Source organism: Pelophylax lessonae (assembly GCF_965119305.1).
Source record: "Pelophylax lessonae genome assembly, chromosome: 13".
In the NCBI taxonomy this organism is placed as follows: domain Eukaryota; kingdom Metazoa; phylum Chordata; class Amphibia; order Anura; family Ranidae; genus Pelophylax; species Pelophylax lessonae.
The window spans coordinates 210,200,121-210,224,652 of NC_138780.1; the positions used below are offsets into that span (position 1 = coordinate 210,200,121).

General features: G+C 47.3%; 1 protein-coding gene across 8 annotated transcripts in view; it reads right to left on the reverse strand.

The window, feature by feature from the left end:
• Positions 1 to 24,532, reverse strand: part of EML1 (EMAP like 1) — a 354,659-nt gene that overhangs the window by 88,467 nt on the left and 241,660 nt on the right. For all 8 annotated transcript variants that reach the window (XM_082275525.1, XM_082275529.1, XM_082275528.1 and 5 more), the window contains 3 exons: positions 19,032 to 19,161; positions 17,785 to 17,934; positions 12,422 to 12,491 (listed from right to left, as the gene is read on the reverse strand). In XM_082275525.1, coding sequence (XP_082131651.1) covers positions 12,422 to 12,491; positions 17,785 to 17,934; positions 19,032 to 19,161 — 350 coding nt within the window. The remainder of the gene's footprint in view (positions 1 to 12,421; positions 12,492 to 17,784; positions 17,935 to 19,031; positions 19,162 to 24,532) is intronic.

Consider the following 24,532-nt stretch of genomic DNA (forward strand, 5'->3'; position numbering starts at 1 on the left):
CAGGAATTGGGGTGATCTGAGGGGTGATAGTGCAGGAATTGGGGTGATCTGAGGGGTGACGGTGCAGGAATTGGGGTGATCTGAGGTGTGAAGGTGCAGGAATTGGGGTGATCTGAGGGGTGATAGTGCAGGAATTGGGGTGATCTGAGGGGTGACGGTGCAGGAATTGGGGTGATCTGAGGGGTGATGGTGCAGGAATTGGGGTGATCTGAGGTGGGAAGGTGCAGGAATTGGGGTGATCTGAGGGGTGATGGTGCAGGAATTGAAGTGATCTGAGGTGGGAAGGTGCAGGAATCGGGGTGATCTGAGGGGTGAGGGTGAAGGAATCGGGGTGATCTGAGGGGTGACGGTGCAGGAATTGGGGTGATCTGAGGGGTGACGGTGAAGGAATCGGGGTGATCTGAGGGGTGACGGTGAAGGAATCGGGGTCATCTGAGGGGTGACGGTGAAGGAATCGGGGTGATCTGAGGGGTGAAGGTGCAGGAATTGGGGTGATCTGAGGGGTGACGGTGCAGGAATCGGGGTGATAGTGCAGGAATTGGGGTGATCTGAGGGGTGAAGGTGCAGGAATTGGGGTGATCTGAGGGGTGACGGTGCAGGAATTGGGGTGATCTGAGGGGTGATAGTGCAGGAATTGGGGTGATCTGAGGTGTGAAGGTGCAGGAATTGGGGTGATCTGAGGGGTGATAGTGCAGGAATTGGGGTGATCTGAGGGGTGACGGTGCAGGAATTGGGGTGATCTGAGGAGTGAAGGTGCAGGAATTGGGGTGATCTGAGGGGTGAAGGTGCAGGAATTGGGGTGATCTGAGGGGTGAAGGTGCAGGAATTGGGGTGATCTGAGGGGTGAAGGTGCAGGAATTGGGGTGATCTGAGGTGTGATGGTGCAGGAATTGGGGTGATCTGAGGGGTGACGGTGCAGGAATTAGGGTGATCTGAGGGGTGACGGTGCAGGAATTGGGGTGATCTGAGGGGTGACGGTGCAGGAATTGGGGTGATCTGAGGGGTGACGGTGCAGGAATTGGGGTGATCTGAGGTGTGATGGTGCAGGAATTGGGGTGATCTGAGATGTGAAGGTGCAGGAATTGGGGTGATCTGAGGGGTGATGGTGCAGGAATCGGGGTGATCTGAGGGGTGAAGGTGCAGGAATCGGGGTGATCTGAGGTGTGATGGTGCAGGAATTGGGGTGATCTGAGGGGTGATGGTGCAGGAATCGGGGTGATCTGAGGGGTGAAGGTGCAGGAATCGGGGTGATCTGAGGGGTGAAGGTGCAGGAATTGGGGTGAAGGTGAAGGAATCGGGGTGATCTGAGGGGTGAAGGTGCAGGAATCGGGGTGATCTGAGGGGTGAAGGTGCAGGAATCGGGGTGATCTGAGGGGTGAAGGTGAAGGAATCGGGGTGATCTGAGGGGTGAAGGTGCAGGAATCGGGGTGATCTGAGGGGTGATGGTGCAGGAATTGGGGTGATCTGAGGGGTGAAGGTGCAGGAATCGGGGTGATCTGAGGGGTGATGGTGCAGGAATCGGGGTGATCTGAGGGGTGATGGTGCAGGAATCGGGGTGATCTGAGGGGTGATGGTGCAGGAATTGGGGTGATCTGAGGGGTGAAGGTGCAGGAATCGGGGTGATCTGAGGGGTGATGGTGCAGGAATCGGGGTGATCTGAGGGGTGAAGGTGCAGGAATCGGGGTGATCTGAGGGGTGAAGGTGAAGGAATTGGGGTGATCTGAGGGGTGAAGGTGCAGGAATCGGGGTGATCTGAGGGGTGAAGGTGCAGGAATCGGGGTGATCTGAGAGGTGAAGGTGCAGGAATCGGGGTGATCTGAGGGGTGATGGTGCAGGAATCGGGGTGAAGGTGAAGGAATCGGGGTGATCTGAGGGGTGAAGGTGCAGGAATCGGGGTGATCTGAGGGGTGATGGTGCAGGAATTGGGGTGATCTGAGGGGTGACGGTGCAGGAATTGGGGTGATCTGAGAGGTGAAGGTGCAGGAATCGGGGTGATCTGAGGGGTGATGGTGCAGGAATTGGGGTGATCTGAGGGGTGAAGGTGCAGGAATTGGGGTGATCTGAGGGGTGAAGGTGCAGGAATCGGGGTGATCTGAGGGGTGATGGTGCAGGAATCGGGGTGATCTGAGGGGACACGCTTCCACTCACTCTGATGGCACCGGCTTTGACCTCATGTTCTCCTACTTCTCCATTCCTCTCCAACATTCCATTCCCTCTCTCTGATCATCACCTCATTCATTTCAGTCTCTCCTCCTCCTCCTCCTTCCCTTCCAACTACCGAACAATTACCGGCAGAAACCTTCACCATCTTTACCCTTCACTTTCCTGCCCCAACATGGCCACTTCTGTCTACAACAGTTCCCTATCATCCACCCTGGATACCTTGGCCCCCTCACTACACACAGAATCCGGCCCCCACCGCTACAACCCTGGCGGACAGACAATACCAGAAGCCTCAAAAAATGTAGCCGCGCTCTTGGGCGTCTGTGGCGTAAGACTAAGTCACAGCAAGATTTCAGCCAATATAAATCTGCCCTCCAAAAATACAATTCCTGCCCCCACACTGCCAAACAGACCGACTTTATCACTCTCATTAACACTCCGTCACACAGCCCCCGTCATCTCTATTCTACCTTCAACGCTCTACTTCGTCCTCCATTACCTCCACCCACTAACTCACTCACTGCCCAGGAGATTGCCGATCACTTCAAAAATAAGATTGATACAATTTGTGACGAGATCTTTACTCTACAGATATCTCCCTCACCTTACACTCCTTGTCCTCCTGCACAATCAATACTTCCCTTGTTTAACCCAAATACTATAGAGGAAGTCACTAAACTTTTCTCTAATGCCCCCCTAACTTCCTGCCCCCTGGACCCGATTCCTTCTCAAATACTACGATCACTCTCTGACTCTATCCACCGACTCTACCCACCGACTCTACCCTCAGACTCTACCCTCAGACTCTACCCTCAGACTCTACCCTCAGACTCTACCCTCAGACTCTACCCTCAGACTCCACCCTCCGACTCCACCCACCGACTCCACCCACCGACTCCACCCACCGACTCCACCCACCGACTCTATCCTCCCACTCTATCCTCCCACTCTATCCTCCCACTCTATCCTCCCACTCTATCCTCCCACTCTATCCTCCCACTCTACCCACCGACTCTATCCACCGACTCTATCCTCCCACTCTATCCTCCCACTCTATCCTCCCACTCTACCCACCGACTCTATCCACCGACTCTACCCACCGACTCTATCCTCCCACTCTATCCTCCCACTCTATCCTCCCACTCTATCCTCAGACTCTACCCTCAGATTCTATCCTCAGACTCTATCCTCAGACTCCATACTCCGACTCCATACTCCGACTCTACCCTCCGACTCTACCCTCCGACTCTACCCTCCGACTCTACCCTCCGACTCTATCCACCCACTCTATAGAAACATAGAAACATAGAATGTGTCGGCAGATAAGAACCATTTGGCCCATCTAGTCTGCCCAATATATCTGAATCCTATGAATAGTCCCTGGCCCTATCTTATATGAAGGATAGCCTTATGCCTATCCCATGCATGCTTAAACTCCTTCACTGTATTTGCAGCTACCACTTCTGCAGGAAGGTTATTCCATGCATCCACTACTCTCTCAGTAAAGTAATACTTCCTCATATTACTTTTAAACCTTTGCCCCTCTAATTTAAAACTGTGTCCTCTTGTGGTAGTTTTTCTTCTTTTAAATATGCTCTCCTCCTTTACCGAGTTGATTCCCTTTATGTATTTAAAAGTTTCTATCATATCCCCTCTGTCTCTTCTTTCTTCCAAGCTATACATGTTAAGGTCCTTTAACCTTTCCTGGTAAGTTTTTTCCTGCAATCCATGTACTAGTTTAGTAGCTCTTCTCTGAACTCTCTCTAGAGTATCTATATCCTTCTGGAGATATGGCCTCCAGTACTGCGCACAATACTCCAAGTGAGGTCTCACCAGTGTTCTGTACAGCGGCATAAGCACTTCTCTCTTTCTACTGCTTATACCTCTCCCTATACATCCAAGCATTCTGCTGGCATTTCGTGCTGCTCTATTACATTGTCTTCCCACCGTTAAGTCTTCTGAAATAATTACTCCTAAATCCCTTTCCTCAGATACTGAGGTCAGGACTGTGTCAAATATTCTATATTCTGCCCTTGGGTTTTTACGCCCCAGGTGCATTATCTTGCACTTATCCACATTAAATTTCAGTTGCCAGAGTTCTGACCATTCTTCTAGTTTTCCTAAATCCTTTTCCATTTGGCGTTTCCCTCCAGGAACTTCAACCCTGTTACATATCTTTGTGTCATCAGCAAAAAGACAAACCTTTCCATCGAGGCCTTTTGCAATATCACTTATGAAGATATTAAACAAAATTGGTCCCAGTACAGATCCCTGAGGTACCCCACTGGTAACATGACCTTGTTCTGAATGTTCTCCATTGACTACAACCCTCTGTTGTCTGTCACTCAGCCACTGCCTAATCCACTCAACAATATGAGTCCACCAACTCTATCCACCGACTCTATCCTCCGACTCTATCCTCCCACTCTATCCTCCCACTCTATCCTCCCACTCTATCCTCCCACTCTATCCACCGACTCTATCCTCCCACTCTATCCACCGACTCTATCCTCCCACTCTATCCTCCCACTCTATCCTCCCACTCTATCCTCCCACTCTATCCTCCCACTCTATCCTCCCACTCTATCCTCCCACTCTATCCACCGACTCTATCCACCGACTCTATCCACCGACTCTATCCTCCCACTCTATCCTCCCACTCTATCCTACACTCTATCCTCCCACTCTATCCTCCCACTCTATCCATCGACTCTATCCTCCCACTCTATCCTCCCACTCTATCCTCCCACTCTATCCTCCCACTCTAACTCATATCTTCAACCTCTCCACTGGCATCTTCCCCAACCCTCTAAAACATGCACTAGTCACTCTCATACCAAAGAAAGCCTCACTAGATCCCACCAATCTTAACAACCTAAGACCCATCTCTTTACTTCCCTTTGCCTCCAAACTCTTTGAACGTCTAGTCTACAACCGACTTAGCAATCATCTGAGAGTAACCTTTTAGATCCCCTTCAGTCTGGATTTCGCAGACAGCACTTCACAGAAACTTCTCAGCTAAAACTCACAAATGACTTCCTAACAGCTAAAACCATCAGTCACTATTCCGTACTCTTATTCTTGGACCTCTCCACTGCCTTTTATACAGTTGACAACCCTCTCCTCCTCCTCAAAAAATGAAATTTGCTCGGTCTCCTTGACTGCGCTCTTCGTTGGTTGGAATCTTACCAATCTCACCACACCTTCAGTGTCACCAACAACTCCACTTACTCCTCTGAAACTCCTCTTACCATTGGGGTCCCACAAGGTTCTGTCCTTGGACCTCTACTATTGCCGATCTACACCCCCTCCCTGGGTCAGCTGATAGCCTCCCATGACTTTCAATATCATTTCTATGCTGATGACACCCAAATCTATCTCCCTACCCCTCAGCTCACCCCATCAGTCTCATCCAGCATCACTGATTTACTAACAGACATATCAGCCTGGATTTCACACCACTTCCTCAAACTGAATCTATCTAAATTCCTGCCTCCACACTGCCAAACAGACCGAATTTATCACTCTCATTAATACTCCGTCACACAGCCCCCGTCATCTCTATTCTACCTTCAACGCTCTACTTCGTCCTCCATTACCTCCACCCACTAACTCACTCACTGCCCAGGAGATTGCCGATCACTTCAAAAATAAGATTGATACAATTTGTGACGAGATCTTTACTCTACAGATATCTCCCTCACCTTACACTCCTTGTCCTCCTGCACAATCAATACTTCCCTTCTTTAACCCAAATACTATAGAGGAAGTCACTAAACTTTTCTCTAATGCCCACCTAACTTCCTGCCCCCTGGACCCGATTCCTTCTCAAATACTACGATCACTCTCTGACTCTATCCACCGACTCTACCCACCGACTCTACCCTCAGACTCCACCCTCAGACTCCACCCTCAGACTCCACCCTCAGACTCTACCCTCAGACTCTACCCTCAGACTCTACCCTCAGACTCTACCCTCAGACTCTACCCTCAGACTCTACCCTCAGACTCTACCCTCAGACTCTACCTTCCGACTCTACCCTCCGACTCCACCCACCGACTCCACCCACCGACTCTACCCACCGACTCTACCCACCGACTCTACCCACCGACTCTATCCTCCCACTCTATCCTCCCACTCTATCCTCAGACTCTACCCTCAGATTCTATCCTCAGACTCTATCCTCAGACTCTATCCTCAGACTCCATACTCCGACTCTACCCTCCGACTCTACCCTCCGACTCTACCCTCCGACTCTACCCTCCGACTCTATAGAAACATAGAATGTGTCGGCAGATAAGAACCATTTGGCCCATCTAGTCTGCCCAATATATCTGAATCCTATGAATAGTCCCTGGCCCTATCTTATATGAAGGATAGCCTTATGCCTATCCCATGCATGCTTAAACTCCTTCACTGTATTTGCAGCTACCACTTGTGCAGGAAGGTTATTCCATGCATCCACTACTCTCTCAGTAAAGTAATACTTCCTCATATTACTTTTAAACCTTTGCCCCTCTAATTTAAAACTGTGTCCTCTTGTGGTAGTTTTTCTTCTTTTAAATATGCTCTCCTCCTTTACCGAGTTGATTCCCTTTATGTATTTAAAAGTTTCTATCATATCCCCTCTGTCTCTTCTTTCTTCCAAGCTATACATGTTAAGGTCCTTTAACCTTTCCTGGTAAGTTTTTTCCTGCAATCCATGTACTAGTTTAGTAGCTCTTCTCTGAACTCTCTCTAGAGTATCTATATCCTTCTGGAGATATGGCCTCCAGTACTGCGCACAATACTCCAAGTGAGGTCTCACCAGTGTTCTGTACAGCGGCATAAGCACTTCTCTCTTTCTACTGCTTATACCTCTCCCTATACATCCAAGCATTCTGCTGGCATCTTGTGCTGCTCTATTACATTGTCTTCCCACCTTTAAGTCTTCTGAAATAATTACTCCTAAATCCCTTTCCTCAGATACTGAGGTCAGGACTGTGTCAAATATTCTATATTCTGCCCTTGGGTTTTTACGCCCCAGGTGCATTATCTTGCACTTATCCACATTAAATTTCAGTTGCCAGAGTTCTGACCATTCTTCTAGTTTTCCTAAATCCTTTTCCATTTGGCGTTTCCCTCCAGGAACATCAACCCTGTTACATATCTTTGTGTCATCAGCAAAAAGACAAACCTTACCATCGAGGCCTTTTGCAATATCACTTATGAAGATATTAAACAAAATTGGTCCCAGTACAGATCCCTGAGGTACCCCACTGGTAACATGACCTTGTTCTGAATGTTCTCCATTGACTACAACCCTCTGTTGTCTGTCACTCAGCCACTGCCTAATCCACTCAACAATATGAGTCCACCGACTCTATCCACCGACTCTATCCTCCGACTCTATCCTCCCACTCAATCCTCCCACTCTATCCTCCCACTCTATCCACCGACTCTATCCTCCCACTCTATCCTCCCACTCTATCCTCCCACTCTATCCTCCCACTCTATCCTCCCACTCTATCCTCCCACTCTATCCACCGACTCTATCCACCGACTCTATCCACCGACTCTATCCTCCCACTCTATCCTCCCACTCTATCCTCCCACTCTATCCTCCCACTCTATCCTCCCACTCTATCCACCGACTCTATCCACCGACTCTATCCTCCCACTCTATCCTCCCACTCTATCCTCCCACTCTATCCTCCCACTCTATCCTCCCACTCTATCCTCCCACTCTATCCTACCACTCTAACTCATATCTTCAACCTCTCCACTGGCATCTTCCCCAACCCTCTAAAACATGCACTAGTCACTCTCATACCAAAGAAAGCCTCACTAGATCCCACCAATCTTAACAACCTAAGACCCATCTCTTTACTTCCCTTTGCCTCCAAACTCTTTGAACGTCTAGTCTACAACCGACTTAGCAATCATCTGAGAATAACCTTTTAGATCCCCTTCAGTCTGGATTTCGCCGACAGCACTTCACAGAAACTTCTCAGCTAAAACTCACAAATGACTTCCTAACAGCTAAAACCATCAGTCACTATTCCGTACTCTTACTCTTGGACCTCTCCACTGCCTTTTATACAGTTGACAACCCTCTCCTCCTCCTCAAAAAATGAAATTTGCTCGGTCTCCTTGACTGCGCTCTTCGTTGGTTGGAATCTTACCAATCTCACCACACCTTCAGTGTCACCAACAACTCCACTTACTCCTCTGAAACTCCTCTTACCATTGGGGTCCCACAAGGTTCTGTCCTTGGACCTCTACTATTGCCGATCTACACCCCCTCCCTGGGTCAGCTGATAGCCTCCCATGACTTTCAATATCATTTCTATGCTGATGACACCCAAATCTATCTCCCTACCCCTCAGCTCACCCCATCAGTCTCATCCAGCATCACTGATTTACTAACAGACATATCAGCCTGGATTTCACACCACTTCCTCAAACTGAATCTATCTAAAACCGAGCTCATAATATTGCCTGCCCCACGTGCCCCTCCCCCGGAACTCTCTGTCAAGATCAATGGAACAACTATCAGTCCTTCCACACATGCCAGGGTGCTAGGGGTAACCCTGGACTCTGCACTGTCCTTTCAGGCTCCCATCCAATCCCTGTCCAAATCATGGCGCCTTAACCTCCGCAACATCTCTAGAATACGCCCCCATCTCTAGAATATGCCCCTTTTTAACCAACGACACCACCAAGCTTCTAAATTACTCCCTACTTATCTCTCGCCTCAACTACTGCAACTCCCTCCTCATTGGATTACTTTTACATAGACTCCTCCCCCCTTCAGTCCCTAAAGAATGCTGCTGCAAGACTCATCCACATTACCAACTGTTCAGTGTCCTCAACCCATCTCAGCCAATCCCTCCACTGATCTCCACTCAGTGTCCTCCACCCCTCTATATCAATTCCTCCACTGGCCTTCATTCAGTGTCCTCCACCCCTCTCTGCCAACCCCTCCACTGGTCTCCATTCAGTGTCCTCCACCCCTCTCTGCCAATCCCTCCACTGGCCTCCATTCAGTGTCCTCCATCCCTCTCTGCCAATCCCTCCACTGTCCTCCACCCCTCTCTACCAATCCCTCCACTGGCCTCCATTCAGTGTCCTCCACCCCTCTCTGACAATCCCTCCACTGGCCTCCATTCCGTGTCCTCCACCCCTCTCTACCAATCCCTCCACTGGCCTCTATTCAGTGTCCTCCACCCCTCTCTATCAATCCCTCCACTGACCTCCATTTAGTGTCCTCCACCCCTCTCTACCAATCCCTCCACTGGCCTCTATTCAGTGTCCTCCACCCCTCTCTATCAATCCCTCCACTGACCTCCATTTAGTGTCCTCCACCCCTCTCTACCAATCCATCCACTGGTCTCCATTCAGTGTCCTCCACCCCTCTCTACCAATCCCTCCACTGGTCTCCATTCAGTGTCCTCCACCCCTCTCTGCCAATCACTCCACTGTCCTCCATTCAGTGTCCTCCACCCCTCTCTACCAATCCCTCCACTGGTCTCCATTCAGTGTCCTCCACCCCTCTCTGCCAATCACTCCACTGGCCTCTATTCAGTGTCCTCCACCCCTCTCTATCAATCCCTCCACTGACCTCCATTTAGTGTCCTCCACCCCTCTCTGCCAATCACTCCACTGTCCTCCATTCAGTGTCCTCCACCCCTCTCTACCAATCCCTCCACTGTCCTCCAATCAGTATCCTCCACCCCTCTCTATCAATCCCTCCACTGACCTCCATTTAGTGTCCTCCACCCCTCTCTGCCAATCCCTCTACTGGCCTTCACTCACCCAACAAATGAAATTCAAATTATGAAAAAACTAGGACAAAATGGACTTTACAGCCACTGGTAAAATAATTACATAAACTTTATTATTAACATATACCAAACTTTACAATAAATACACAAATTCATATCATCAGTGTTAAAATTATAACCAGGATAATGAAATGACCCTAATTACCTATTTCCGTACCCGCTCCCTTATTTTCTTTTTATTTCAGATCACTAATTGAAGTGCCAATCCGAGCAACATGGACTTTACAGGCAATGCCTGGTCAGGCTTTATGAATGAGATCCAGTCTAGCTGTAATGGATCTTCTAGGGATGACTTGGGATTGAATCAATACATAACTAATACCAAACGTCTTCTCAAAAAGAAATCCAACCTCAATTGGCACATTTTTTCTCAAATATATGCAAGAGAATAAATGTCCATTAGGTCTCCGAGATCAAAGATTTCCTTCATTTAGGAAGTTCAAACCTCAGTGGGAGCGGGGACTTACCAAATGTAATAATTTACTAATCTCCCAGCACAACTCGGACATGTCCTTGTATCAGGAGCTTTCTGAATTACAAACTAGGAATGACGTTTTCAAGAATCATCAGAGAAAATATAATGAGGTTAAGAAGTTACCAAACTGAACAAAGATAACAAAAAGATAGGCTGGCCTTCACTGAGGGCAAAATTCTTCATAGGTAGAAAAACCAGATGCCCTTATACTTCTGAAGACCAATCAAAACCACAAGAACATAGGGAATGCGACCCCGAATCTGACTCGTCTATGTCTGTTTCTTCCATACAGGCAGCACCATCCAACTCCATTTCTACACGTCCGAAAACCAATGCTGGGCCATGTAAAAGAAATCACAATGGAGGGGGACAACACACACCTCACCCTAAGAAACATCCAGAAGATCGCCCTAGGTACAGTTCTCAGTCACTTATTCACCATGCTGAACCAAATGGACAAATAGACCTGAGGAGAGGTCGGTTGAGTCACGTGTGACCCCCATCTTGGGACTATTGCAACTCAAGCACTTCATATTCTACACCACTCCACGATGCCATCTATGGGCACTAGAAACTCTCCTACTTTCACCCACTCCCAATACACATCACAACATGCTTATGTAATGTTTTATTCTATGTAGAATGATTTGAAGAGCTCTAGAAGAAGCGCTGTGTCACAAAACCCGTAGAGCTTGGACCTTGGTCCAATTAATGCGACCATACCAGTAGTGTCTATTGTGGGGGAATCGCATCCCCACCCACCAGGGTTAGACACACAAGGTCTGCTTATTTCACTATCCTGGTTAGGATTTTAACATTGATGATATGAATTTGTGTATTTATTGTAAATTTTGGTATAGGTGTTAATAATAAAGTTTATGTAATTATTTTACCAGTGCCTGTAAAGTCCATTTTGTTGAGTTTTTTTATTATTTGAGTTTTGGGATGCTCCATAATATACATTCTCATGGAACCACCCCATGGTGGTCGGCATCCCTATATCTTCATAAATAAAATTCAAAGCACTAACAACAGTTTACAAAGCCATCCACAACTCTGCCCCCAACTACATCACTGACCGGATCTCAAAATATCAACCAATCCGATCTCTTCGCTTCTCCCAAGACCTCCTTCTCTCTAACTCCCTTCTCACCTCCTCCCAAACTCGCCTTCAGGATTTCTCCAGAACCCCGGGACACCCCCCCTCGAAATCCAGGATATTCCCTAGAAACCCGGGACACTTTCTAGAAACCCGGGACATTCCCTATAAATCTGTGACATTCCCTAGAAACCCGGGACACTCCCTATAAATCCAGGACATTCCCTAGAAACCCGGGACACTCCCTATAAATCCAGGACATTCCCTAGAAACCCGGGACACTCCCTATAAATCCAGGACATTCCCTAGAAACCCGGGACACTCCCTATAAATCCAGGACATTCCCTAGAAACCCGGGACACTCCCTATAAATCCAGGACATTCCCTAGAAACCCGGGACACTCCCTATAAATCCAGGACATTCCCTAGAAACCCGGGACACTCCCTATAAATCCAGGACATTCCCTAGAAACCCGGGACATTCCCTAGAAACCCGGGACACTCCCTATAAATCCAGGACATTCCCTAGAAACCCGGGACACTCCCTAGAAATCCAGGACATTCCCTAGAAACCTGATACACTCCCCTTGAATCTGCGACATTCCCTATAAACCCGGGACACTCCCTGTTAATATGTGATATTCTATTCTGCAGAACACTTGCAGCACTCACCCCCAGACTGCTGCAGAATCAGTCAGCAACCTCCCCCCCCCAGGCTTTTGCGGTATCAGTCAGTAACCTCCCCCCTGCTGCTGCGGAATAGTTCAGCCCCCGGATCTCTGCGGGAAGAAATGGAATCTAGAATAATGCCAGGGAGAGACCACTTTATACTTTGTAAAAGAAATGGAGCGACTTACCTTCCCATCCTTCGATGTCCCTGCGACCTGGCCTGTTGCTATGGTAATCTTATCAGGATGGACCGCAAGGCTAAAAGAGAAAAAAGAAAAAACTTCTGCAGACTTCAACAAAGTTATTAATAAATAACGGAGCGCACTTCTCCGAGTCTGAGACCAGTGGAGGTCCACAGAACACGGCGGGTGAGTCACTGCCTGCAGAACACGGCGGGTGAGTCACTGCCTGTAGAACACGGCGGGTGAGTCACTGCCTGCAGAACACAGCGGGTGAGTCACTGCCTGCAGAACACGGCGGGTGAGTCACTGCCTGCAGAACACGGCGGGTGAGTCACTGCCTGCAGAACACAGCGGGTGAGTCACTGCCTGCAGAACACAGCGGGTGAGTCACTGCCTGCAGAACACGGCGGGTGAGTCACTGCCTGCAGAACACGGCGGGTGAGTCACTGCCTGCAGAACACAGCGGGTGAGTCACTGCCTGCAGAACACGGCGGGTGAGTCACTGCCTGCAGAACACGGCGGGTGAGTCACTGCCTGCAGAACACGGCGGGTGAGTCACTGCCTGCAGAACACAGCGGGTGAGTCACTGCCTGCAGAACACAGCGGGTGAGTCACTGCCTGCAGGTTGCAACTTCCCCCACCTATACCGTACGATCTGTGCCTCCCCCACTCATACCGTACGATCTGTGCTTCCCCCACCTATACCGTACGATCTGTGACTCCCCCACTCATACCGTACGATCTGTGCTTCCCCCACCTATACCTTACAATCTGTGCCTCCCCCACCCATACCGTACGATGTGTGCTTCCCCCACCTATACCTTACGATCTGTGCCTCCCCCACCCATACCATACGATGTGTGCCTCCCCCACCCATACCGTACGATGTGTGCCTCCCCCACCCATACCATACGATCTGTGCCTCCCCCACCCATACCGTACAATGTGTGCCTCCCCCACCTATACCTTACGATCTGTGCCTCCCCCACCCATACTGTACGATCTGTGCCTCCCCCACCCACACCGTACGATCTGTGCCTCCCCCACCCATACTGTACGATCTGTGCCTCCCCCACCTATACCTTACGATCTGTGCCTCCCCCACCCATACCGTACGATCTGTGCCTCCCCCACCCATACCGTACGATCTGTGCCTCCCCCACCCATACCGTACGATATGTGCCTCCCCCACTTTTCCTTTAGATTACCAAAAGCCTATAATATGGGGTCACATCTAAACACTTCCCATGTGTATGCAGTCAGGCCGGCTCTTACACCAAATAGTTGAAGGTAAATCTAAAGTGTAAATTGAACAAGAAATGTGTATAATGTATGGCCAGCCTAAATGTCTGCTGTGGTCTGACACACTCCTGCGAATCAGCAGGGAGCATGAGCGTTTCACAATTGAGGGACTCATAGGGGGCATGCAGGACCACAGCAGAGAGGACACTGCTTACACACAGAGCACAGCAATCCGGCTCTGCTGTGGCTCTGAGTGGCTTTACCATCTATTGGAACAATTTGCTAACACAATGCAATAAGCGGCTATGGGCGGCTATGGACAGCTATGGGCGGCTATGGACAGCTATGGGCAGCTATGAGCAACTATAGCTATTGACGGCTATGGGCAGCTATTGACGGCTATGGGCAGCTATTGGTGGCTATGGGCAGCTATTCTTGGCAATAGGCAGGTATGCGCAGCTATGGATGGCTATGGGCAGCTATGAACAGCTGTGGGCGGCTATGGACAGCTTTGGGTAGCTATAGGAAGATATAGGCAGCTATGAGAAGATATAGGAAGCTATGGTAAGCTACATGAAGATATGGGCAACTTTGGACAGCTATGGGAAGTTATAGGAAGCTATAGATGGCTATGGGAAGATATAGGAAGCTATAGGTGGCTATGGGAAGATATAGGAAGCTATAGATGGCTATGGGAAGATATAGGAAGCTATAGGTGGCTATGGGAAGATATAGGAAGCTATAGATGGCTATGGGAAGATATAGGAAGCTATAGGTGGCTATGGGAAGATATAGGAAGCTATAGGTGGCTATGGGAAGATATAGGAAGCTATAGATGGCTATGGGAAGATATAGGAAGCTATAGATGGCTATGGGAAGATATAGGAAGCTATAGATGGCTATGGGAAGATATAGGAGGCTATGGGAAGATATAGGAAGCTATAGATGGCTATGGGAAGATATAGGAGGCTATGGGAAGATATAGGAAGCTATAGATGGCTATGGGAAGATATAGGAAGCTATAGATGGCTATGGGAAGATATAGGAAGCTATAGATGGCTATGGGAAGATATAGGAAGCTATAGGTGGCTATGGGAAGATATAGGAAGCTATAGGTGGCTATGGGAAGATATAGGAGGCTATGGGAAGATATAGGAAGCTATAGATGGCTATGGGAAGATATAGGAAGCTATAGATGGCTATGGGAAGATATAGGAAGCTATAGATGGCTATGGGAAGATATAGGAAGCTATAGGTGGCTATGGGAAGATATAGGAAGCTATAGGTGGCTATGGGAAGATATAGGAAGCTATAGGTAGCTATGGGAAGATATAGGAAGCTATAGATGGCTATGGGAAGATATAGGAAGCTATAGAGGACTATGGGAAGATATAGAAACATATGGGTGGCTGTAGGAAGATACAGGCAGCTATATGTGGCTATGGGAAGTTATAGGAAGCTATAGATGGCTATGGGAAGATATAGGAAGCTATAGGTGGCTATGGGAAGATATAGGAAGCTATAGATGGCTATGGGAAGATATAGGAAGCTATAGGTGGCTATGGGAAGATATAGGAAGCTATAGATGGCTATGGGAAGATATAGGAAGCTATAGGTGGCTATGGGAAGATATAGGAAGCTATAGATGGCTATGGGAAGATATAGGAAGCTATAGATGGCTATGGGAAGATATAGGAAGCTATAGATGGCTATGGGAAGATATAGGAGGCTATGGGAAGATATAGGAAGCTATAGATGGCTATGGGAAGATATAGGAGGCTATGGGAAGATATAGGAAGCTATAGATGGCTATGGGAAGATATAGGAAGCTATAGATGGCTATGGGAAGATATAGGAAGCTATAGATGGCTATGGGAAGATATAGGAAGCTATAGGTGGCTATGGGAAGATATAGGAAGCTATAGGTGGCTATGGGAAGATATAGGAGGCTATGGGAAGATATAGGAAGCTATAGATGGCTATGGGAAGATATAGGAAGCTATAGATGGCTATGGGAAGATATAGGAAGCTATAGATGGCTATGGGAAGATATAGGAAGCTATAGGTGGCTATGGGAAGATATAGGAAGCTATAGGTGGCTATGGGAAGATATAGGAAGCTATAGGTAGCTATGGGAAGATATAGGAAGCTATAGATGGCTATGGGAAGATATAGGAAGCTATAGAGGACTATGGGAAGATATAGAAACATATGGGTGGCTGTAGGAAGATACAGGCAGCTATATGTGGCTATGGGAAGATATAGGAAGCTATAGGTGGCTATGGGAAGATATAGGAAGCTATAGATGGCTATGGGAAGATATAGGAAGCTATAGGTGGCTATGGGAAGATATAGGAAGCTATAGATGGCTATGGGAAGATATAGGAAGCTATAGGTGGCTATGGGAAGATATAGGAAGCTATAGAGGACTATGGGAAGATATAGAAACATATGGGTGGCTGTAGGAAGATACAGGCAGCTATAGGTGGCTATGGGAAGATATAGGAAGCTATAGGTGGCTATGGGAAGATATAGGAAGCTATACATGGCTATGGGAAGATATAGGAAGCTATAGGTGGCTATGGGAAGATATAGGAAGCTATAGATGGCTATGGGAAGATATGGGAAGCTATAGATGGCTATGGGAAGATATACGAAGCTATAGGTGGCTATGGGAAGATATAGGAAGCAATAGATGGCTATGGGAAGATATAGGAAGCTATAGATGGCTATGGGAAGATATAGGAGGCTATAGATGGCTATGGGAAGATATAGGAGGCTATAGATGGCTATGGGAAGATATAGGAAGCTATAGATGGCTATGGGAAGATATAGGAAGCTATACATGGCTATGGGAAGATATAGGAAGCTATAGGTGGCTATGGGAAGATATAGGAAGCTATAGATGGCTATGGGAAGATATAGGAAGCTATAGATGGCTATGGGAAGATATACGAAGCTATAGGTGGCTATGGGAAGATATAGGAAGCAATAGATGGCTATGGGAAGATATAGGAAGCTATAGATGGCTATGGGAAGATATAGGAAGCTATAGATGGCTATGGGAAGATATACGAAGCTATAGGTGGCTATGGGAAGATATAGGAAGCAATAGGTGGCTATGGGAAGATATAGGAAGCTATACATGGCTATGGGAAGATACAGGCAGCTATAGGTGGCTATGGGAAGATATAGGAAGCTATAGATGGCTATGGGAAGATATAGGAAGCTATAGATGGCTATGGGAAGATATAGGAAGCTATAGATGGCTATGGGAAGTTATAGGAAGCTATAGATGGCTATGGGAAGTTATAGGAAGCTATAGATGGCTATGGGAAGATATAGGAGGCTATAGATGGCTATGGGAAGATATAGGAAGCTATAGATGGCTATGGGAAGATATAGGAAGCTATAGATGGCTATGGGAAGTTATAGGAAGCTATAGATGGCTATGGGAAGATATAGGAGGCTATAGATGGCTATGGGAAGATATAGGAAGCTATAGGTGGCTATGGGAAGATATAGAAACATATGGGCGGCTGTAGGAAGATACAGGCAGCTATAGGTGGCTATGGGCAGTGTATTTTTTAAAATTTAATTGGGCTTTAGGGGTTTGTACATTTTTAGGGCCGATCTGACATTTTTTTTTACTTGCCTGTTTTTTACACATCTTCCAGCTGCTCACAAGACATTCTGGGTTGTCTCTCTTCTCCGGCTCTGAACGCTCCTCTGTGAAATGTTGGCATAATGATGTCAGAGCCACTCCCATGTGCAGATTGCCATGGGAATGCACTCCCAGGGGGCGGGCCCATGACACCCTGCATTCACAGGAAGTAATCTGAATGACTTTGGGTGTCATTCAACCAGAAAAAGGAGCGAGTCCACAGAGGACGACACGAGACGGAGAAGAGGGGAGAATCACAGCGAGAGCGACTTTATCAGCTTTTTATATTTTCTGGGCTGCGATTATAAAAACAAACTAGAACTGGGCTTTAATCTGATGGTAAAGATTTGTTCTTTTACTATATCTACAATCGTTTCTGTGATCTACATTTTCCTCATTCCCTCTTCCTGGTGTGAAATCCCCGGTGACACCGAGCTCTGTATTCATTATTGGGAAGACTCACCACTTGACATCATCGTTGTGACCCGTGTAATGGCGTTGCAGCTGTTCTTCTACATTATATAACACAACAACAGACGCTATAAAGTAAACCGTTTCTCCGGTGGGTAAAAGGTAGAGATTATTGCGGCAGTCTCGCCCGCGATAGCCGTAGCTGGAATACTCGTTAAGGAAGTGCCAAGTCTCACAGAACGTTTCCTAACGAATATCAGAGGTGGGGAGAGGACACCTGCAAGGTCAATCACACCATGCACAGAACACTTGGCTGGGCCCAATGTTCCTGTTCATGGTAATGGAGAAAGGAGATGAGCTGCATGGCAGCCACTACCAAAGACTACTGACCCTACAAGGAGAACCTCACTCATTCCTGCCCCAGACCAGCTGCTACAGGGGGGGAAATGATTTGATCCCTGCAGATTGTGTAAGTTTGCCCTTTTACATAGAAATGGGGGGTGAATAATTTTTATCATAGGTGTATTTTATATGATAGAGACAGAATATCAACCAAAAATCCAGAAAAATCACATGATAGAAATGTTATAAATGGAGTTGCAGTTCAGTGAGTGAAATAAGTATTTGATCCCCAAGCAAAACATGACTTTGTTGTAAAATAATAAAATAAATGTATTCAAGTGACACTTCACTTTTCTTTTCTTTTTTTTTGTAATTCCCTGCAACCTTGTATTATAGAAAGCAATGAGTCCACGCTGTACTTGCCCTTCCTAGGGTCCAGCGTTGTCCTCAGCTCAGCCACTCCTCTTTGGGCAGCACGCCACTCACGTCATTCTACCTATATCCTATGGGCGGAGCTTGTGGTTTACATGCCATTGTGCGTGCTCACGGTACCTCCAGACTGAGTGGTGCTTCCCTTTCATTCTATGAGCACCGCTCAGTCCAGAGGGAAAGCCCACACCCCACTGCCGCCCAAGAAGAGTTTCCTTGATGTCTTGGGGGAGGGTCTTCAGAGGTGGGGGGCTGGCATGGGGCAGTTTGTTTTGTGAATGTAGAGACAGGCGGAGACACAATCATAACGCTAGGACCTAAGAGACCTGCAGAGCTTACATCCAGAATAGTGAGGAAGTACGGCGGGACCTATATTAAACTCCTCGGGTAAAGAAGCAGATTTGTCGTCATAGAAGGTAACATTTATCACAGAAAGTTGATTTAGTGACACCGAAATGTTGACCTGATTTAACGGAGGTAAGAATATTGTGCCCGGAGTTCGGCTTTAGGGCCATCAGTAAAGGATACACCCATTCCAGTTTTAGTCGCTTTGTTGGGAGCTCCACCTTGGCCTCCAGATTATAGGATTCTACTTGGTCTTTGGCCATGTACATGGTCACCGGTCGTCCCCTCAGGAACATCTTCACATATCCTTCCTCTAGAAAAAAGGGGAAAAGGAAAAAGAAGAGTTTGCTTCCAGAATAAAGAACAAGGCGAAACGCGCCAACCGGTGAGATAAATTGTTACAGAGGAAGAAGCGTGAAAAGGAAAAAGAAAACACGAGACGAGGTCAGTAAGTTTAGTAATTCTTTAATAAAATGAGTGACAACATGCAGAGATGACAATGTTCTCCTACAGATGAAGAATGATACAAAGAAAAGATGAAGAAATCGGGAGCGTACAATCTCTGTCATACAAGAACTCCATGGATGTGTGTGGGGGGACCCCAGAGGAGACCAGATTAATGGTTAGGCTACAACTTCTAGAGGGAACTCTATGTCACCGGGTGTCCCATGTGGTCCCTAAAGTATTAGATGGGGGAGAGCGGCACAAAGCTTGAAAAAGTCCAAAGAACCCAACACATTTCAGGGACTCACAAGTCCCCTTCATCAGGGCTAAGAAACAAGATACTATAAATTAATGAGCTGAAGACTTCACTAGACCCTCATTCCTCTACGAGTCTCCATACAAGCACTTCATGGCCTCCCAGTAAGTAGGGATACTGGGACCCACCGGCAATACAAGCTTGATGCCTCATCCCAGTAGCTTTGAAACTCTAAATCAGGGGTCTCCAAACTTTCTAAACAAGCGGCCAGTTTACTGTCCTTCATACTTAAGGGGGACCGGACTGTGGCCATTAGGAGTAGAAAAGGTCCTGACATTGGTGGGAAAAAAACAGGCCCCAACTTTAGTGTAAGTGGAAGCAATTGTGCCCCATTGTTGGTGTCATTGGGAGAAAGTGTGCCCCATTGTTGGTGTGATTGGGTCAAATCATTGGTGTCAGTGGGAGGAATTGTGCCCCATAGTTGGTGTCACTCGGCCCAATTGTTGGTGTCATTGGGAGAAAGTGTGCCCCATTGTTGGTGTCATTGGGAGAAAGTGTGCCCCATTGTTGGTGTCATTGGGAGAAAGTGTGCCCCATTGTTGGTGTCAGTGGGAGGAATTGTGCCCCATAGTTGGTGTCACTCGGCCCAATTGTTGGTGTCATTGTGAAGAATTGTGCCCTTTCATTGGGGTCAGTGGATAAAATAGTGCTCCAAGGGCCAGATAAAGGCAAGCAAAGGGCCGCACATGGTCCCTGAGCCACAGTTTGGAGACCATTGCTCTAAAGGACTGCAGACAATTGGTGATTTCATTATATGCAATCTGCTGTTTATTTGAATAAGAATAGTGTCCCAGCTGTTCACCATGCATGCTCATAGGACCTGCCGCTATCTGTATTTGGGTTGGGTTCGCACTTGGGAAATATGGGACACTATACTATATCTATTTAGTATCAATGGGGGCAGAGCTGTAGAATCATTATAATGATATATTTTCTTTCATTGGAAGTCCATCTGCACAGTTCTCTCCCCTGTAGATCCTACCAGTGAAGTCCTTCTGATGCAGATTGCTGTGATGGGGTGACAACTCCTTGCACTGCTCAACATTGTCCCCCACATGTAGTCTATGAGTTCTTCCGCAACAGTGGGAGGGGAAGATGTTGCAGGGGGCATGGCTGTGCCTGGTCGCACCCAGTCCCACCCACCAGCACTGCCTCTGTTTTAAACCCCTCCCACTGTGAGCCGCAGTGTCTGTGAGGGGGGAACGTGTGAGACATAAAAGAAGGAGGGAGGGGGACATCACATGACTGGATTGGGATTTGCTGCTCCAAAGATGAAAGCTGGAGACTTCCAATCATACAATCAGGAATGACATTCCAATGTGAAGAACATTCTGGCGGTCGGGTTCATCGATAAGGTGACCGGCTGTCTGTGTGGACTGTATAGACGGCATGACAGAGATTGTACAAACCCGTTAGAAGAAGCCATACACACAATACATGTGAAATCAGATAGAAGTTACCATGCAGAAAAAGAAAACAGTTAATAGCAAAGCTGGAAGTAGCTGCTGGGGGACTTGGGGCTTTTGAAGCTGGGAGATCGGGGGAAGGGCACAAGGCTTGGACTGTTAGTCAGCGGCAGTGACATGTTCTTGTCCAATGAGAACTGCCCGCTCTCGGGACTGGGCAATTCCTGTGTCAGCTGGTGGTCAATGGATTCGGCCTGGCTCTTATAGGCGTCAAGCAGTTGCGAAGCCATCAACACCTGAACGGTTACTACAGAACACGGCAAATACCAAAGAAGAAAAAACACAAAGAAGGGGGGAGGCGTGAGGTCCATGGTAATGGAATAAACAAAAAAAGAAATAAATTAAAAAGGTTTTCTCTTTACTATGTGTGGGGAGATTGTATGTACTGCACCAATAATTCACTAAATAACCCTTTACTGAATGTCTGATGGGTCAGTCCACCCAAAACTGATAATCAATTCTCCATTCTGTAAGCCCACTGTGCTTATTATGTGGGGTTCCCGCCATTCTTGTGCGGAGTTCAAGGGTCTGTACACCTGCTGTGCCCATTATGAGGAGTTCCCACCATCCCTGTGCTAAGTTCCTGGGTCTGTACACCCGCTTTGGCCATTATGAGAGGTTGCCACTACCCCTGTGCTAAGTTCCCAGGTCAGTACACTATGATGGGTTCCCATTATGAGTGGTTCCCACTATCCGGGGTCTGTACACCTGCTGCACCCATTATGAAGGGTTCCCACCATCCCTGTGCTGAGTTCCCGGGTCTGTACACCTGCTGTGCCCATTATGAGGGGTTCCCCCCACCCCTATGCTGAGTTCCCAGGTCTGTACACCCGCTGTGTCCATTATGAGGGGTTCCCTCCATCCCTATGCTGAGTTCCCGGGTCTGTACACCTGCTGCACCCATTATGAGGGGTTCCCCCCACCCCTATGCTGAGTTCCCAGGTCTGTACACCTGCTGCACCCATTATGAGGGGTTCCCCCCACCCCTATGCTGAGCTCCTGGGTCTGTACATCTGCTGTGTCTATTATGAGGGGTTACCCCCACCCCTATGCTGAGTTCCTGGGCCTGTACATCTGCTGTGTCTATTATGAGGGGTTACCCCCAACCCTATGCTGAGTTCCTGGGTCTGTACACCCACTGTGCCCATTATGAGGGGTTCCCATCATTGTGCTGCCCACCTGCTGGGATGATTATGGCTCCTGTCTTGGCTGGATTTTATTGTTGAGAAGGTAAGAGGAGATACAAAAGGACAGATGGGAAGAGAGTCGGAGAATTATGATAAGAGGACCCACTGTTAAGGTATCCATAACTATAGGAAGCCTCCACCCACCAGCCTTGACCTGAAAAGGAAAATATCACTTTTGGATGGATTGACCCCTACAAGGACAACTCCTCAAAGGTTGCACCAGTGGAAAGTTGTGATGAGTTCGGTTGCTTGAAATACAAACCATTTGGAGAATCGTCAGGCCAGATCTCTAATAGAAATCTGTAGGGAAATCAGACAAGTCGCAGCATTGGACCACTGACTGGCAGAACAGCGATAAGTCTTATTTCATGCTGCGTTTATCTCCATCACCAACACATTCTATGTGGAGTTGTCCTTTAAAATGCTACAAAGCTGGCAAAAACAATTTACCCTAAAACTCCCCTGAAGAGACACGCAGAGAGAAGTAACCAAATGAGGCGTCCACCATGAGCCTTCCGCCACAGCTTCATCGGCAACTGGAGGATTGAGACAATGGCCACAATCTGGGCTGATATCTCACCAATATAATACAGAGAAGACTGAACCATTCCCATCAGTAGAAGGATCTGAACTTCAAAGTCATAATTATGGTTACACACCGATGGTGCCCCTCCCCCCCCCCCCCCTCAATTCCAAGCCGATCCACATTAAACCAAATTTTTTATTATATTCTGAACAGATTTATGAGAACTGAAGTCATAGATGGTTTTGAATAAGAGAGGAAGCATTGACACCATTTGCAGAAAACCTCCAATGGTGTCACAGTATTCCTTACGGTACAATAAAAGATTTTTATTTTGATCTTTTAGAATGTGTAGAAAAAAAAATAACCAAATGAAATTTTTAAAGGGAAAATAAATGCAATTCAATGGAATGTGGAATGAAATATATTCTGAGAATATCCCTCAGACTCTAAACCTCACTCAACCTTTTCCTGACCAGAGATCCCTGAAACCGCCAGGAGGCTTGTGGGTAACTTATCTAATCAATTACACATACTTTTAATGGAAGATTTTAGACTTTGACTTTTAATATTATAGTCTTAACTATGTATCAGACAATACAGTATTAAACAGACGTGAACTGCCATCTATTGGCTGAATAAAGGTTCCAGCCTGCATGTGGTCACTATGTCATAGTGGAGTGATCACATGATCAGGAATCTCTCCGTTCCCAAATATTAGAGGAAGTAAAGAAAATATATATTGGACTGAGTGCTACAAGAAAAGAAATGTTCACATTTTTCCGGCCAAGTGTGATACATGAGCCCATTGGAGCATACATCACTATCAGAGGGCCCTTCACGGGAAGATGGTTTATCTTTACCAAAGAGTGTGAGGTTCAAGCGGTGCGGCATCTGATCTTCCAGCATTGAGGAGGAGGTTACCACCGGAGACACAAGATTACGGCAATAGAAACAATGACATGGTTTGTAGATTCTCCTTCCTCCCTCCGTCCGCCTAGATACCAGCAGGCCAAAGGATTGTGAGTGACTGTGGTATAAACATTAGAATGTAAGCTCCTGTGGCCACAAGGACTGATGTGAATGGTTCAGTCTCTACACCATAGAAATGAATGGGTGACACAGACGGAAACTTCTTTCTTCATGCATAGAGGAGTTTTACAATATTTGTTTTAGATGTTAGCAGTCTTCGGGCATCACCATTGGAATATTTATCATGTCAAATCTTTATTACAAATCTAACTAAGATGATCGGCTGGTGTAGAAATTCTTACAATTAGAACTATAATAATGCTACAAACCGACATACAGCATTTCATCTTTATGGGGGATGGGTTGGCTTACAGGGAACTCCCAAAGCCAGACAATCAGAAACACAGAACTACACCCCCCCCCCCCCCCCCCCCGGGAAGGAAATGTCATGGATGTAGTAACTGAGGGCAGCCAATAGATTTTCAGCAATGGGCTGAATGTACATCTAGTGACAGTGCAGGGGATAGGTGGACCGACCAATAGCGGAATTCTGCCAATCGAATACATTTGGATATAAAATTTTCAAGGTTTTTTTTCTACTTAGTTATTCTGTATGTATTGAAACCTCTGAGTTCTCTGACCTGAACATCTCTGTCCTGGTTTGTTCCTCCGCCAACCCTTCAGACATCCAGGCCATCCCTTTCCATGAAAAGCTTCCTCACCACTACGAGAGGCCCACTCATCCAACACATCCCTTTCCATGAAAAGCTTCCTCA